The sequence below is a fragment of the Rhipicephalus microplus genome, chromosome 1, assembly GCF_043290135.1.
Source record: "Rhipicephalus microplus isolate Deutch F79 chromosome 1, USDA_Rmic, whole genome shotgun sequence".
NCBI lineage: Eukaryota > Metazoa > Arthropoda > Arachnida > Ixodida > Ixodidae > Rhipicephalus > Rhipicephalus microplus.
This window is the reverse complement of record NC_134700.1, coordinates 76,446,960-76,464,505: the sequence shown is the minus strand read 5'-3', so window position 1 is coordinate 76,464,505 and position 17,546 is coordinate 76,446,960. Positions and strand designations below refer to the sequence as shown.

At 47.2% G+C, this 17,546-nt stretch overlaps 1 protein-coding gene across 2 annotated transcripts in view; it reads left to right on the top strand.

Moving 5' to 3' along the window:
• The window catches only part of LOC119178679 (venom metalloproteinase antarease-like TtrivMP_A), a 369,468-nt gene extending 357,503 nt beyond the window's left edge, over positions 1-11,965 (top strand). For both annotated transcript variants that reach the window (XM_075881864.1, XM_037429911.2), the window contains 3 exons: positions 1,913-2,063; positions 10,466-10,564; positions 11,776-11,965. In XM_075881864.1, coding sequence (XP_075737979.1) covers positions 1,913-2,063; positions 10,466-10,564; positions 11,776-11,808 — 283 coding nt within the window. In that variant the 3' untranslated portion in view covers positions 11,809-11,965. The remainder of the gene's footprint in view (positions 1-1,912; positions 2,064-10,465; positions 10,565-11,775) is intronic.
• The last annotated feature ends 5,581 nt before the right edge of the window (positions 11,966-17,546 follow it).

The following is a 17,546-nucleotide window of genomic DNA, read 5'->3' as shown; positions in this document are numbered from 1 at the left end:
CCTGCGAGTAGTTTTGATAAACATTTATCCGTAGGGGCACGATGCCCTATCAATACAGGTGCTGACACTCTCTTCGCAACGCTTTGAAAAGCGCCATCCCAGCGCGTCCCGATAATGTACGTTCGGGCCGTTATCAGTAATCTCGTCGAAGGCGCTATGAGGAGCCGGGTCAGCCGTCTTGGTCTGGTAAATGTTCTGTGTATTGGTCTCAGCAACATTCTCGACAGAAACGTGCATGCTGCTGATTCTAGATCTTTTTGTTGGCATGTGTGACCACGTTGTTTAGAAGCCAGGTTTTTTTTTCTTCGCGTATGTTCAATTATATTCTGTCGACGAAGGTGACATCAAATTGATGAAAGATTCTCGAAATGACTAGAACGTGTTTTTTGTACCAAATTGCCGTTCTGGCTTCGAACTTGTGCGGAGCGTGTCCCTCTCTTCAAAGTGCCGTCTGGCAGTTATTGTCTGACGGTGATCATTGGCATAAATATATATGCGAATTCGCATCGCAGCATCTAGCCATAAACAACTGCATTGCTTTAATATGCTCTATGTGAAATACTTGCGTGTTTCAAACACATATATATTTTGTGCAACAACTGCATTGCTCTTGTCTGTTTGTTATGGAATACTTGCGCGTTTTAAATTTTTATTTATATTGCGTTCACAATAAAAAAGCGTAAATGCTTCGATGATTTTATGTGTAAATGAAAGCAGTCGGAAGTTCCTTGCATTTTTTCCCCTTGTGGAAGTATTTTGATGGAGCAAAAGCGCTGGCTAACATTTCTTGACTTTATTTTTTTTTTTTGCTTCAAGCAATACTGTGAGCAGACAAAAATACTTGTGCGCGTGAGTGGAACTATTTGTGTTATATGTGTTCACGACGTTCACAACCTCCACAAGGCATTTTCGTGCCAATGATTCCTTAAACCAGGTAAAAGTCTACCTTTTAATCCGAAAAAGAACTTTCCTTCGCGCTGTAGGTATTACTCACACCACTTGGAACGAAAACGTTGGGGAGGCAGAGGAATTTGAGTGCGCCAACACCACTCTCTGGGTACGTTGGCCATGGCACCATCTGACGGCTCACAGCACAGCACGCCCGCGAGACCGAACACTATCTGGACGCTCAGGCGCGCTCAGTGTCCACGCCTGATTACTCTTGCACCATGGTAGTGGAAATGGCATACGCACTGCAAATTCACATGAAACATTTTGGTCTCAAACAGATTGAAAAAATTGTTTGCGGCAAGTACCAGCGCTACATGGGTCTCGTGGTGGAATTGTTTCAACGTTTGAACTGCTGCAAGTCATCTAGTTCGAGTGGCAAGCTGAACAACGCAGAACAAGCTCGATTGCAAGCGCAACTGCCCACGGAAGACGATCGTCTTCCAGAATGCAGACCATGCAGCATCTCGCCCAGCCAGCAGCTTGTTACGTCACGATTAGCGAGCGCATAAATCTTGCCCAAATTCTCATCCTGCTCACTTGTTCATGAAAATATTAGACTATAAATTAACTCCACGAATCAAATGCGCTAATATTTCGCCAGCTTCTCTGCGCACGTACAAGGACAACGACAACTTACACAACACAGGTTATGGTTGAAAGTTTGGCGTCAAGGCCCCCTTAAATGAACTCCCTCTGCCAACTGTAATTGGCTACAGTTACAACATGTAACCTAACAGTGTATGTGCTATCAGGAAATTCCACATGTATTCACTAAAGTCCCGTCAATCGCCAAAGTTTATGCCTATTAAGAATTTACCTATTTAATTCTAATTTAAATTATATATATAATTAGCTTCCCAAATGAGTTACACGTAAATATCGAAAGTAGTTTTATGTCGACGTAGAGTCATCATCGTCTTGCATCATTGCTTTTTGAAAATGGCAATATTGCTTCTTGCAGGAGATTGTCCGATCATTGCATTAGTGTTCTCAACGCGCAAAACTATCTGAGAGACATAAAGAAATTTCCTGGACAGACTATACGAAAGAAATATTACTGCCAGAGACTAATGGGAAATACTAAGGAATCAAGAAAGGTCTTCGTGAAAAAGGTGAGAATGAAAGCTAACCACTTTGCATCTTTGGTGCATCAGCGAGTAAACCATAACGTTCGTGACACAATAATTATAATTCGTTTTTTTGAGATACGCAAAGTTTTTGCGAAAATACGTGTCAACACGCGCTAGGCTGCATCGTACTCATATCAGCTTCGCGATATTTTCTATAGCCACGTAGGTTAGTTAAATGTTACCGTCTGACTTTTACAGTTGAAACATTGTTTTACGTGGGTATAGCATTTAACGGTGCTTTTGTGAAGAAGGCGAAGATTCGCGCAGGCTGATCATTTGCTCTTCCGAAACTTGGCCGAGGCTACGTCACTTGTTTTTGCGCCTTTGTTGATAAAGGGTAGCACACAACAAGTGACTCGCTTGTTTGCGGATTTTAAAGCGAAATGTTCTCAGCGCCCGGATAAACGTGGTGAGGTACGCGTTGTTTGTGTTGTCAAAGTCACTCAGTGGAGGGAATTGATGACGGCGATGAACGATGAGCAGCTAACTTACGAGGAACGACTTGCACTTCACATCCTCTCGTGCGCTAATGTTTTTGTACGGTCGTAAGTCCCTTCATATTTCTTGTATAATATCGTAGAGCGAGGTGAAGCGAAACCATAGTTGTTGTTTTTTGTACGTGCATTACATGTAGCCCACTTTCTGTCGGTATTATGGAGCACAGCATGCCACCAAGACACTCGAGCTTGACCAGCAAAACGAAATAGAACAATCGAACGTGCAGGTACAACTACAATCCACGCCTCTTTTCCACCTTCTCCTGCACTTCATGGGTACCTTCCGAATGACGTTGCTGCTCGATGAAGTTTCGCAATTTCAACGTTAAGAAAAGCATACGTGTGTATTTTTTCCGATATTCAAGTTTTGATAGCGCTTATAGTACCTGCATGCAACATGCGAGTGCAGTAAATTGCGCACAATGAGAGTCTCAGCATGGCTGTGACACAAGTGGTACTTAATGGGAAGTTAAATTCTTGTGTTCCATTGAATAAGCAATTCCACGTTGTTGACGGCTCAAGTATTGACGACGGCGTCTTTCAGTCTCATGAAGTTGGAATGGCGCGCTACTCACTAGCGGCCTACTACTGTGGCAAATCAGTCAGCCAGGCTTGGTAGTAATTACTTCGGAGTGCCATTCAGTTTATACGTCAATTCTAGTCGGCAGTGCTTTTGTGGCATGCAAAGAAATACGCAAAGAATCGTGGATGCACCGTCGATTAGCTCAAACCACCACCATTTGAAGTGCGGAAAAAAATAAGGTAGCGAACATTGCGCTGTTCCTTTCAATTAAGGAAGTACATTGGTCCAATATACATCATTTGGCGATCAATTTCACCCAATGCAAGCGGCACAGGGCGTACGTCCATGCGTCCTATCTTTTCCTGGGTGACTTCACGGGTCGACCCTCCTCACGCAACCACCTTCGGTTGCATGGTGCGCCACCAATAGCTCCTAGGCATATCAAATATCTAAAGCTCGGAGTAGCTGACGTCCACTGCTATGACAAACGCAAGCAGCAAATGCTTAAGTATGCGCTAAGAAGCAAAGCAAATAAATGAAGCGTCGCGCCCCAGGCTTGACACTCGGCTCTAGCGGAAGAAGCTCCATTTAGCGCTGAAGCAATGATCTCGCAAGTATCATTAGAGTGGGGCTATCGGCAATCGGACGTACGGATGTTAGACGAGACCCTGGAAAGCTCTCCCACGAGCAGAAATACATGATTAAGAAGCGTCAATGCATGAAAGTCTCGAACACCACAGACGAACTATAAATTGCACTACCTTTGAATCTATCGATATGCGTAAGAGAGCCTAAATAAGGAAGTATAACCTGGGCCGAGCTCAATACGGTCTAAATAACAGAATAATATGATGCCAACGAGGACGTGCAAACATCATAACTGAATACACTAATATATTGTTATGGCGTTTACTAGCGGGCAGACAGCGAGTATACACAATGGCGAAAGTAACGGCCAAGCACGGACTCCCAGCGCGAGCGGCGTTCTTGTTGGGTAGCCCCACTAGAAGGTACTCAAGAGTTCGACCCATTTCAGAGTTCGGAGGCTTCGCTACAATTACCCCGGGGTCGAAGAGGGAGCCGCCTGGCGACCTAACAGCTTGTTACTATGAGCGGGTCATAATAAGCCTTCAGGCGCTCCACGTTGACGATGTCTCGCCCACGGCGGCGCATGTCCGAAGATTGTTCAACGGGTTCGATCAGATAGTTGACGGGTCAGGTGCGCTCGATGACACGGTAGGGGCCTTCGTATTTGGGACGTAGTTTGGAAGAGAGGCCAGCTGCAGAGGTCGGGATCGAGAGCCATACAAGCGCACCAGGAAGGAACGTGGGCTCAGAAGTGGTGGAGCCATCACGAATACTCTTCTGCCGCTCTTGCTCTTGCGTCGTAAAAGTCTTGGCAAGCTCGCGACACTCTTCGGCAAGCCTGGCTGTCTCGGAAATAGGTGTACACTCAGATGGATCCGGCGTGTACGGGAGCATTGTGTCCATGGTGTGCGACGGGTGCCTTCCGTACAGCAAGTAGAAAGGTGAAAAACCAGTCGTGCTCTGAGGGGTGGTGTTGTAGGCGTAGGTGACGAAGGGCAGTATATTATCCCAATTAGTGTGGTTGGCAGCGACGTACATAGAAAGCATGTCGCCGAGGGTGCGGTTAAAGCGTTCGGTGAGGCCATTCGTCTGTGGGTGGTAAGCAGTAGTTTTTCGGTGGACAGAATGGCACTCCGTCAGAATGGCTTCGACGACTTCCGACAAGAAGACACGGCCTCGATCGCTGAGAAGCTCCTGAGGTGGACCGTGGCGCAGTATAAATCGATGCAGTAGGAAGGACGCAACATCACGCGCAGTAGCCGCAGGGATAGCGGCGGTTTCGGCGTATCGCGTTAAATGATCTACGGCGACGATGGCCCAGCGGTTACCAGCCGACGTCAGAGGAAGTGGTCCATACAAATCGATACCTATGCGCCCAAACGGACGCTCAGGGCAAGGTAACGGCTGCAGACTGGCTGGCGACATGTGTGCTGACGGTTTGCGGCGTTGGCAAGCGAGGCAGGAGCGAACGAACTGCTGCACATAGCGGTACATCCCGTGCCAGAAGTAGCGTTGTCGAATACGACGGTAGGTTTTGAATACCCCAGAGTGCGCGCATTGCGGATCAGAATGGAAGGATTCACATATCTCTGACCGCAGACTGCGGGGTATCACGAGTAACCACTGCCGGCCATCGGCGTCGTAATTGCGTCGGTGTAGAAGGCCGTCACGGATGGCGAAATGGCGAGCTTGACGACGCAAGGCACGCGTGGATGGCGTTGCGGATGGATCAGAGAGCAAGTCGATGAGCGGGCCGATCGAATTATCCTTTCGCTGTTCGGTAGCGATGATGTCAACATCAATGGCAGAAACAGCAGCTGAGGATACTGAGCAGAGCACATCACCTTCAGGCAGAGGGGAGCGCGAGAGGGCGTCGGCGTCAGCATGCTGGCGTCCGTTGCGGTACAGCACGCGGATGTCATAGTCTTGTAAGCGAAGAGCCCAACGGGCGAGACGGCCTGAGGGATCCTTCAATGATGAAAGCCAGCATAGTGCATGATGGTCGGTGACGACATCGAATGGGCGACCATACAAATAAGGTCGAAACTTTGTAAGGGCCCAGACGATCGCCAGGCACTCTTTCTCCGTGACGGTGTAGTTTGTCTCGGCTCTCGTGAGCGTACGGCTTGCATATGCTACGACATATTCAGAGAATCCGGGTTTGCGCTGCGCCAGGACAGCGCCGAGGCCTACACCACTGGCGTCTGTGTGCACCTCCGTCGGGGCCGTAGGGTCGTAGTGGCGTAGAATGGGAGGAGACGTCAGCAAATGGCGGAGCTTCGCGAACGCGTCGTCGCACTCAGACGACCACGAATTGAGGGGCCCGTTACTTCCAAGGAGCTTCGTCAGCGGTGATATAATCGTAGCAAAGTTTCGTATGAAGCGTCGGAAGTATGAGCACAGGCCCACGAAACTACGCAGTTCTTTGACGGACGCAGGTTTGGGGAATTCAGCCACAGCCCGAAGCTTCGCTGGGTCAGGAAGAATGCCATCCTTAGACACGACGTACCCTAGGATGGCGAGTTGCCGTGCTGCAAAGCGGCACTTCTTCAGATTTAGTTGCAAGCCGGCATTGCTCACACGTGCGAAAACTTCTTTCAGACGTTGGAGATGCGTGGAGAAATCTGGAGCGAACACAACAACGTCATCGAGGTAACACAAGCACGTGTGCCATTTCAAGTTGCACAGAACGGTGTCCATCATGCGCTCAAAGGTCGCAGGTGCATTACATAGACCAAACGGCATGACGTTGAATTCGTACAAGCCGTCGGGTGTGATGAACGCAGTCTTCGGTCGAGCGTCATCAGCCATGGGTACTTGCCAGTACCCGGAGCTTAGATCGAGAGAAGAAAAAAATTCGGCTCCGTGAAGGCTGTCAATTGCGTCATCGATGCGCGGCAGTGGGTAAACATCCTTGCGAGTGATCTTATTGAGCCGTCTGTAGTCCACACAGAACCGCACAGAACCATCTTTCTTGGCGACAAGAACAACAGGAGACGCCCATGGACTGTCCGATGGCCGAATAACGTCGCGTCTGAGCATATCATCAACCTGTTCGTTAATTTCCCGACGTTCAGTAGGCGACACGCGGTAGGGACGTTGCCGTAATGGTGGATGGGCACCAGTGTCGATACGATGTGTAACAGCGGACGTGCGACCGAGAGAACTTCGCCCGACATCGAAAGAAGAATGATATTCTCGCAGCAGGTCCAGAAGCTGGGAACGCTGTACCGACGTAAGATTGTCATCAATGTAAGGGCCAAATACATCAGGAGATGATGAATCATAAGTGGAAACAGCGCTGACGGTACACGAACTGGGACAACGCGAGTCATCAGGTACGTCCAGGACTTGTGCGTTATCCACTGGTTCCACTCTGCCGAGACATTCCCCTCGAACCAAGGTAACAGTGTACGGGGATGGGTTGGTCACAAAAATAGCGGCGTTGCTCTGGGTGATTTGCACGGTCGCGAAAGGTACTAGCAACCCTTTCCTTCGGCAAGCACGGTCGGATGGCGAAACGAGTGCAATTGTGTCGGAGAGTCCAGCGCAGTAGACAGATACACCCATTGCCGAACTTGGAGGCACTATGGTATCGTCTTTCACGAGAATCTTACTCAGTGTCGAGGGACTGTCTTCCGGCGTCAAATGCGAGAAGGGTGAGAGTTCAATTTCGGCAGCGGCACAATGGATGACGGCGTCGTTGCGGGAGAGAAAATCCCACCCCAGGATGACGTCATGAGAGCATGCAGGAATGATGATGAATTGGCCGACATACAGAACGTCCTGAACGACAACGCGAGCTGTGCACTCTGCTGAAGGATGGATACGATGTGAACCGGCAGTACGAAGGGACAACCCAGAAATCGGCGTCGTCACTTTTCGAAGCAAGCGGCAGAAGTTTTCGTCCATAACGGATACTGCAGCTCCAGTGTCAATAAGAGCAGATGCATGAACACCGTCCACAAGCACGTCTATGACATTAGATGGGCGGCTCTGAGGGCTTTCATATCGCAATAGCATCGCAGTCCTTGCCTCGGGGACTGCGACGACTAGTTTTCCCGCTCATGATTAGCCGAACTTGGCCTCATGGGGGACAGGGAACGACGTCGTGGAGACGGCGACCTTCGAGGAGATGAACCTGGGCGAGACGGCGGTGGCCTAGACGGTGGTTCGTCGTGATAGGGACGGCTGAGGTGGCCAGCTATAGGCGAAGAAATTGGAGCCGGCTGTACACGATGGCAATAACGGGCTACGTGACCGGCGTAACCGCAGGCAAAGCAGATGGGTCGGTTGTCGGGTGTGCGCCATCGGTTCGCTGGGGTAGGTCTTGTCCATGACGTAAGAGCCGATGGACGGAACTGTGGCTGGAAAGGCTGCAGGGGGTGCTGGAGCTGAGTCTGCGAGGTCACGTCAACATACGTAGCCGGCATAGCCGCTGTAGAGGATGGAGGTCGTGCGGCAGCTTCGGCGTAAGTCAGTGGGGCGGGCGGTTGAACGACTGGAGGCGGCCTAGCGACCACTTGGGCGTAACTTGGGGGCGCAGGGGCCGGAAGCTGTTGTGGTTGGTACGCCGGCATGACCTCCGCTATTTCCTGCTCAATTGCTCGGCGGATGGGTGGAAGAATGGTAGTGGCCGATTGTTGAGCAGCCGGTGGGTGGGCAAAGGGCAGGAGAGAGAACTGCCGCGCGATTTCCTCACGTATGAAGGACTTGGGGTCTGCCAGCAGTGCCACCTGATCACAGCTCGCCTCCAAGCCTGCAAGCCCTGCATCTCGTGGTGTAGAGCGACGGGTCATCGAACGCTGCCGGCGGAGCTCCTCGTAGCTCTGGCACAGCGTGATGACCTCAGCTACTGTGCCTGGGTTTTTGGCAAGCAGCATCGTGAAGGCATCATCGTCTATGCCCTTCATGACGTTCCGGATCTTGTCTGATTCGGACATGCTGTCGTTGGATTTTTTGCAAAGGTCCAGGACATCTTCTATGTAACTGGTGAATGATTCACCAGCCTGCTGAGCGCGTTCGCGTAAGCGCTGCTCGGCTTGCAGCTTACGAACGGCAGGGCGGCCAAAAACGTTGGTAATAGCGGTCTTGAAATTGGACCAGGTTGCGAAATCGGACGCGTGGTTGTTGTACCACAAGCTTGCAACGCCCGCAAGGTAGAACACCAAGTTTGTCAACTTGCCGTCCTCGTCCCATTTGTTGGGGACGCTCCAGTCCTCCACGTCAGTGCCAGTCCTCCACGTCAGTGCCATCGGCGCCCGTGAAGATGGGTGGATCTCGGATCCTGGGGACACCGGCACAAGGGGGTGGCATGGGAGGAGGCGTTTGCTGCGAGGCGTCGTGGGACATTGTAGATTGCAGGGTACGTGAACGCAGTTCCCAGGGCATCAAAAGGGATCGTAGCACTCTCCACCAATTTGTTATGGCGTTTACTAGCGGGCAGACAGCGAGTATACACAATGGCGAAAGTAACGGCCAAGCACGGACTCCCAGCGCGAGCGGCGTTCTTGTTGGGTAGCCCCACTAGAAGGTACTCAAGAGTTCGACCCATTTCAGAGTTCGGAGGCTTCGCTACATATATATATATATATATATATATATATATATATATATATATATATATATATATATATATATATATATATATATATATATATATATATATATATATATATATATATATATATTGTAAGCACAATATATATGGTGGTTCTGGGACGTTGAACCCCACATATCAATCAATCGATTGGTCACCTCAAAGTCGCGCTCGTGCGAACTTTAACCATCACGTAGAAGCTTCTTCTGTTTAGTTGTGTTTAACGTGTCCTCTTACGTTTTTTATAGGCAAATAAACATTCAGACTCATGCTGTCTTAGCTTATTTACCAGCCGAGTTTCTCTATGCTGAATTTTATGTGTGCAAGATTTATAATGGTCAATAATTATCGGTATCAGATCTAAGAACGCTTTACTTAACACTTCTTGCCATTTGGCTTTGCTAAAGGTCAAAAGTTCGTAAGTAGCTGGTTTAAATCTTATCTTCAAACTTTTCGGGACTACCTAAGCATTCAAGTAGCTCGTAAGTGAGGATACGTGTAGCTCAGAATGAAATTTTTTCTCAACAATTTTTCTTGCTTCTAAAAACCCTCGCGAAGCAAGACTTGGAACATTGCCTTTAATCGCAAACGCCTGCCGTCAGTCGGTCGCACTCCCTCGACCAGCGTGTCGGCGGGTAGGGTAGCGATGACCCACGGTGGCGGGAGTGTCAGTTCGGTTTTGCCGGGTTTTGTCTTGGCTTGAAGAAGCGAAGTTGTCGGTAGTACCCGCAGGGGACTTTTGTTGGCGTCTACCGGGAGACGTCCGCGTGGAGCGTTGTGGGGGTTCTCACTTTGGGCAGTCGCGCCGTGATGAAGTAGTTCATGGGAAACGTTCGCATCAGAGTTCGCGAATGTGACTGGCGATGATAGCAACACCTTCGAAACTTATATGAAGACAATCACTTGCCAACACACGCGTCAGGGGCAGCCAGTGGAGACCATGATTGACGAAAAAAAACTTTCTTGGAGCGCCTGCAGTAGTTGCATAGTAGTCGGTTGAACTACGTGGCCTCCATATTGCGCCGGTGAATATCGGTTGAAATTACAGCGGTTAGGGCAGCGTGGAAAAACGATTGTAGCACAAATCCTTGAAATTTGAAATCATATTTTATTTTATTTTACAATCCCCAATAATTGTCATAGTCTCGAGTAATGTGTAATGCTCATTATACTGCAGGATAATGGATGCTTTCTTCAATGCTGCCTTAAGTACCCCTATTATACGTCATGTGGCCAATACAAAATGCTGGATGGCATGACCTGTGACCCGGGCAAGGTAGGTCCTGCAATGCCTTGCAAGTTTTCTTATTAGAGTGTCTATTTCCCTTCTTCAGAGAATGGCATGTGCGAAAACTAGAAAATCCTGCGCGTTTCAAAATGCTGCCTGCGGTGAAGCTTGTTATAACGTGGAAACCACACTAACATTGAAACACTATGCACCTAATCTTGGTCGTATATTTAACCTGGTATAAATAACATTGATAAATTATAAGCCGCATCCGTAGGAGGGTTCTAAGATGGGAAGAAAATGCTCCAAACTCACATATGCCGTATCCTAAGAGGCCTGGTTGAGCGGTCACCGTGCTCAGATGCGGTCATGCTATAGCACCAGGCCCTTTTCAGCTCCGACGGTGGCTTTTTGATGAAGTAGAAAGGCTAGAGACGGTGTGCCACAGAAACATCGAAGTATTATTTCGTTCCCATGTGAACAGATTGCGCCACGCTACGCTCATTCGACTACTTTCACTGCCAGCTTGTGCGTTATATAAGTCATCCCCGATTTGCAATATGGCATCCAGCTATTTTTATGTATAGACAAGGACAACAAAAAAGGTTCTGCGGAGGCGCTTAACATATCGCGGCTGATAATGAACATAAAATTGGGGCACGGGGCGAGAGTGATTTCTATGGATTGAATGATTCCAGTTTTGAAGGAAGCTACTAGGCAGTGCTATTTCTTTATACAGCGGCAACTGTAATCAGACCCCACCAGCGGCCGATTTTGGGTTGTATTGTTGCCCAGTGCCACAACTGCAGGTGTGCGTAACCACCATAGAGCACAATGACAAAAATTCGACAGATCCCTCACATTGAGGTAAAAGGGGTTATGCGATGCAGTCACCGAGTAGCAGCCTATGTCAGATGTTTCGCTTTCAGCCAAGCGTTACAGGGTCTGTCGAATTTTTTCCGCAAGTTAAGTATTATGCAAGTAGTATTAAGTGGCTCGCATACTCAGTAGCGTAATTTAAGTAGTGCGCACTTCCTTCTAGCTTCATCGGTTTTCATGGTTGCTTATGACCCCAAAGCGGGGCATGTAAGGTGATGCTTGAATTGCTATTGTACACCCATTTGATAAAAACATAGCTAATGTATAACCTTTTGTTGTTTATGTTATTCGTAATACAGCTATGTCAATCCTATAAGAACTGTCACTTTTTTATACATTTGTCCTGTGCTGAACGACTGTACTTCAACGTTTTTTTGCAGACTTGCCGGAGAGGAGTTTGTGCGAAGCACTAATTACGCAACAAAGCCATAACTGTCAATATTCAAGAAATCATTCATGCTATAAAAAGGAAATGAAACTGTTTTAGAACGACCATTAGGTATACTTCATGTCTATGAAAGGCAGTAACAACTATATCGCGGCTCCAAATAAACACCTCACATACTGCAAGCAACGAATAGGTTGATTATATATCGACATTTGTTTTTCTTCGAAAACTACGCCAGCTGCTTTCGGAACCACCCAAGTACATTTGAAGCAAATGATACATTAAAGAGAAAAAAAAAAGCCGGCAGATCTCCTACCTTGGTAATCGACGTTATGTGAAGCATTCGCAGGGAAGGTGACAATGGTGTAATTTTTTTTGCGTGACACGTTATGAAATTACGCTAGTTATACGTACAAATGTTGCACTCAAACACGTATGTCGAAGTTTCCAATGCTTGTATAGCCAGTTGTTGCACTTGCGCAAGGATGCCAACAGGAACATGAGTATAGTAGCAACTCTTGAAGCGATAAGCTGATATGAAGCGCTGGTGCTCGCGATGATGGTGGCCTTCGATACCGCTACATAAATCAACTTGAGTGCATGACACTTATAGCTACAATTAACGTTAACCCAACGTGACGGCTGCATCATAACAGTACATCTGTAAAGTTTATGAAATTGGATTGCCAGCACTGCGACTGAAATCGGCATTTCGCAAACATAAGTTTCTACTTAAATATAGCTTCACAGCCTGGCGTGGCTCTGTGGTACGATGCTTGATTGCCATGCGGAGTGCAGGAGCTCAATTTCCACGTGAACCTTGACGTTCATTCTTTGCATTCGTCTGGTCAACACTGTTGATGTCAGGTTTTCTCAACGCTCACGCCTTAAAATTACCCGTGTGCGTTCGCGTCAATCCTGGGTAGATAGTCACCTGTGGCACATACCCGCATACCAGTGGCACACAACCGCCAGCGGGTATTTGCCACTGTTTGGCGTTAAGTGTTCCACGACGTATGCGACGGGGTTGTGACATTATTCATGTCTTCACGAGCACGTCATATTCTTCAAATCATCTTACCCTTCCATACTAATTTTTCTTCGTGTCAAGTTAAGACGGGGATCACGAGAACACCCAGACGAAAGCGGTTAGATAGATAGATACAAATATGCGCAGATAGATGCGAAAAGTGCTTGACGCTTAGTACTGTTAATAAAATTTTCCTGCCATGTACTGCTGTGGAAGTTTTGTGAAATTCTTCTATTTCAGCGATCTTATTCTGGCAATGTTGCGGTATGTATGAACATCTAAGCATTACTTATTTCCCGTAAAAATATTTTCAGACCAGTGAACTTTCTGTAAATTTAAGAGGAAGGATAACGGCCATCGAATCCTGGCTGCGGTGGCTGCATTTTCGGTGGAGGCGAAAATGCTGTAGGCCTGTGTGCTCAGCTTTCGGTGCACGTTAGAGAACACCGAGTGGTGGAAATTTTCGGAGCCTTCCAATACGGTGTCTCTCATAATCAAGTGGTGGTTTGGGACGTGGAAACCCCAAATATTAATGCAATCAGGATAACGACTTTGGCAAGATTACCACATTGGTCCACGACTCCACAGTGAGGAGAAATTTACACCACGTAGTGCTTCAAAAAAAAAAGGGCCCCGTAACCGCTTGTCACACTGCAAAAGTCGTCGAAAGACGATAGTCCTGCGTCTGAAGAGAGTGAGCAAAACGTTTAATTGATGTGCTGCGCAAGAAAGTCGGTGAATTATATTCTGGAAGCGCTGTGTTAGGGTGACTCGAGTGTGCAGCGGAGGCGAACGAGCACATCAAGTCACGTCACACGTGAGACATGAGCGCCGTCTGACAGTTATGTTGGAAAACAAAGCACGCTGCGTGTGCACCCCTCTAGAATGCGATAAGGTGTAGAACTCAAGGCAATGGGTAAGTGCCACTACCATGTCGTCATAGCAAGGCGTTGGAAACAATTGACTTTTCGTACAAGCGTTGCATTGTCAGCGCAGCGTCATAAGTGCTATGGTCCTTGGAATTACTTATGTATGACATTTCTAGTAAAACGACACCCATACAGAATATTGATGTGTTATGGTGCCTACTATATTCGCAGTAATTGCTTTTTAATGGACCATCGCACAAGTATTAACACTAAATCTTGAGCAATATTCGTGGGCGCTGCAGATGGAGTCGACCGTTTGAAGGATTATGCGGTGCCGTTCAGGCCTTCGAGTATCGTTAAAGGTGCACAAACAGACCAAGCTTTTTGTGTCAAAGGTCCCCGATAAAGACTATCATCTTTAAACATCACAGCATATCTATGGAATGAATGTTGATGAATGCGACGCAGTGCCCATCCGTCCATCCATTCTTGCTTCCGTCCGTCTGTCCGTTCGTGTGTGCTTCCGTCGGTCTGTCTGTTTGTGCGCCCGTGCTTCCGTTGGTCTGTTCGTTCATGCTTGCGCTCATCCCTACATTCTTCCTTCAGTCCGTCCGTGCTTGCATCCACCCGTCTATGCTTCCGCCCGTCTTCCCAGACGTGCTTCCATCCGTTCGTGCATGTTTCCATCCGTCTGTCTTTCCGCGTGTCTGTCCTTTCGTCCGTCCGTGCTTTCGCCCGACTGTCCTTTCCTGCTTCTTCCCATCCATTTGACTCCCTGTCTGTCTATTCATCTGTCTGTCGGTTCGTGCACTCATTCGTCCATATGTCTGTCCGCCCATTCATCTGTCTATCTGTCTATCTGTCCGTCTGCCTGTCCGTCCACCCATTTGTGTCTGTCTGTCCGTCCGGCCGTAAACTATATGACGTTGCGAACGATACGAACACCACTAACACCATTTAGTGATAATATTTCCAAGGATGAATGGATTTATATGGCCGTACCCTTTCGATCGGGCGGTGGCTAAGCTGTAATACTTAGTGAGCCAAAAAATACATTTATTTTTTTCTCTTTAAATAGTGAGGCTGAGGACTCGTACTTTGCAGTGAAGGGTTTATTTTCATTCGTGCCTTGACTTTAGCTGCCAATCAGATAACCTCCTTCTTGTTATTTCTACCCGCTTGAGGTCTATTTTGCCCACTCTGTCCGTAAACCTCAGTGCTTTGAAAAACTCTGCGCCATCATCGTGAACTATAGGGTGAAGCCCTCTACAGAGCATTATCAAGTGTTCGGCACTTTTCTCTTCCTCCCCACACGCACTGCATATCGTGTCTACCCCTTCGTATTTGGCCCGATTTGTCTTGGTTCGCGATACTCTTGTCCTGGCCTCAAACAGTAGAGAACTACCCCGGGAATTATCATAGAACATTTCCTTAGCAATTTCCTGCTTAAACGTTTGATAGATCTCTAGTGCGGACCTCTTAATCATGCCGATTCTCTACATATTGGTCTAAGCTTCTTTCACCTTCTTCTTAACCGATAATGTTTTTTGGTTTGGCCCCCTGCTGTTTTCTAAATATTTACCAGTCCATTTTCTTGTTCACTTTCTTCATTTTGCATCGACTTTCTTCATGTACAAGTAGCTGAATACCTTCCTATCCCAACGCTCTTCCCCCATTTCTCTCAATCCTTTCTGAAACTTTATCTTGTTGCTAGCTTCCCTGCCCTCAGATGATGTCCATTCCATATCACCTTGTACTCCCTGATTTGGTGTATTTGCTTGAGCTCATAAAGCAAGCCTACCTATTCCACCTTTCTTGATTTCTAATCTTGCTTGAACTTCTGAACTCATGCACAAGACCAGAATGCCGAACGTTAGATTAGGAACCATGACCCCTTTCCATATTTCTCTCACAGCGCCACACCTATTGTAATTCCACATTGCCCTGTTTTTCATCACCGCTGCATTTCTGTTACCTTTAGTCGTCATGTATAATTTGTGTTCCCTTAGGTACTCGGGCCCATTGCTTATCCATGCGCCCGGATATTTGCATTTATCTGTTATCTCTAGCGTGACCTCCTGTATAGTAAGCTCACTACCTTCATTATTATTAAAAATCATGACTACTGATTTTTCCTTACTGAATCTGAAATCTAACCTATCTCTCTCATTACAGCAAATGTCCATAAATCTCTGAAAATATTCCTTGTTGTCGTCCATTAGCACTATATCGCCTGCGTACATCAATGCTGGCAGTGCCTGTTCAATAGGTTTTCCTTGTTTGACGAAAGAGAGGTTCATGCCCAGTCCACTTCCCTCTAATTTGGCCTCTAATCTTTGTGGGTACATAATGAATAACAAGGGTGACAGAGGACACCCCTGCCTAAGCCCCCATTTTACCTCTGCAGGCTTGGATACCTCTTTTTCCGACTTTATAACTACCTTGTTACCTTTAGAGATATCCTTTAAAAGATTTCTGACTACATGTTCCACGCCTAGTGTGTCCACTATTCCCCACAAGTCCTCTTCAACCACGCTAACGTACGCTCCCTTGATATCCAAAAATGCTAGCCACAGGGGTCTGTGTTCCTTTTCAGCTACTTCGATGCACTGCGTCAGTGAAAACAGATTGTCTTCCAACCTCCTGTGTTTCCCAAACCCATTCTGCAGTTCCCCCAGCACCCCCTCATCCTCTATCTATGCCTGCAGTCTTTTCTTTAAAATCTGCATCCCCAGCCTGAAGACGACTGATGTCACTGTTATAGGACGGTAGTTGTTTATGTCAGCTTTGTCCCACTTTTCTTTATAGATTATGCTCATCCTGCTAAGTTTCCATCCATCGGGAACTTCACCATCGATTATTATTTTGCTCACTGCATCTCTCAAATCCTGCTTAGACTTAATATCTTTGTCAGCACAACTGGAATGCCATCTGGGCCTCTTGATGTACTGCTAGGAACCCTCTTCTCAGCCCTTTCCCACTCTCATTGTGAAAATGCAGCCATTGTGCCACTTGATTCATCCTTGTCTATTGTGATGCATAAAGCACTTCTTTGAAGAAATTTTTCTGTCATCCTGTTTCCTATTTATTCAATAGCTTCGTCCTGTTCTAGCCTAGCACCTGGAGCGTTAGTTATAAACCTCTGCTCTAGGCTTGTCTCACTTCCTAGGGTGTTTAGAAGGTTCCAAAATTTTGCAGCTGCCTTTCTATCTTTTTATGTACTTCTGCCAGCCACTGAGCTCCCTTTCTTCTAATCTTTACATTGATCAGAAGAGATGCATCTCTTCTACAGCTTAGAAAGATTTTTCATTTTCTTTCAACATCATCTGTCGGTTCACCCCGCTGCTTAGCATGTAAGTGTTCTCTTGAGGCTTCCTGGCATTTTGCTACGGCTTTCCTAACTTCCTCAACCCACAGACTCTTGGGTTTGTGTCTTCTTTTCCGGGGTGACTTGTCAAGTGCCTTAGAAAGATCTAGCTCAAACAGTCTAATTAGATTCGTGTATGTCTGCACTGTTTTATTTTCCTCAGTGATTACTTTCTCGGTTTGTTTAGTAGCTATTTCTATTTGCCTTAATTGATATGTGGGGTTTATCGTCCCAAAACCACTATATGATTATGAGAGACGCCGTAGTGGAGGGCTCCGGAAATTTAGACCACCTGGGGTTCTTTAACGTGCACCCAAATCTGAGCACACGGGCCTACAACATTTCCGCCTCCATCGGAAATGTAGCCGCCGCAGCCATTTCTATTTGCCTTTCTGACTAAAAATTTTCCGGCAGTTACTCATCTTCTCTCCTTCTCACTTTCAGGGCTCTTCCAAAACTTAGCTTGATACGTTTGTGATCACTACCCAGACTTCTGG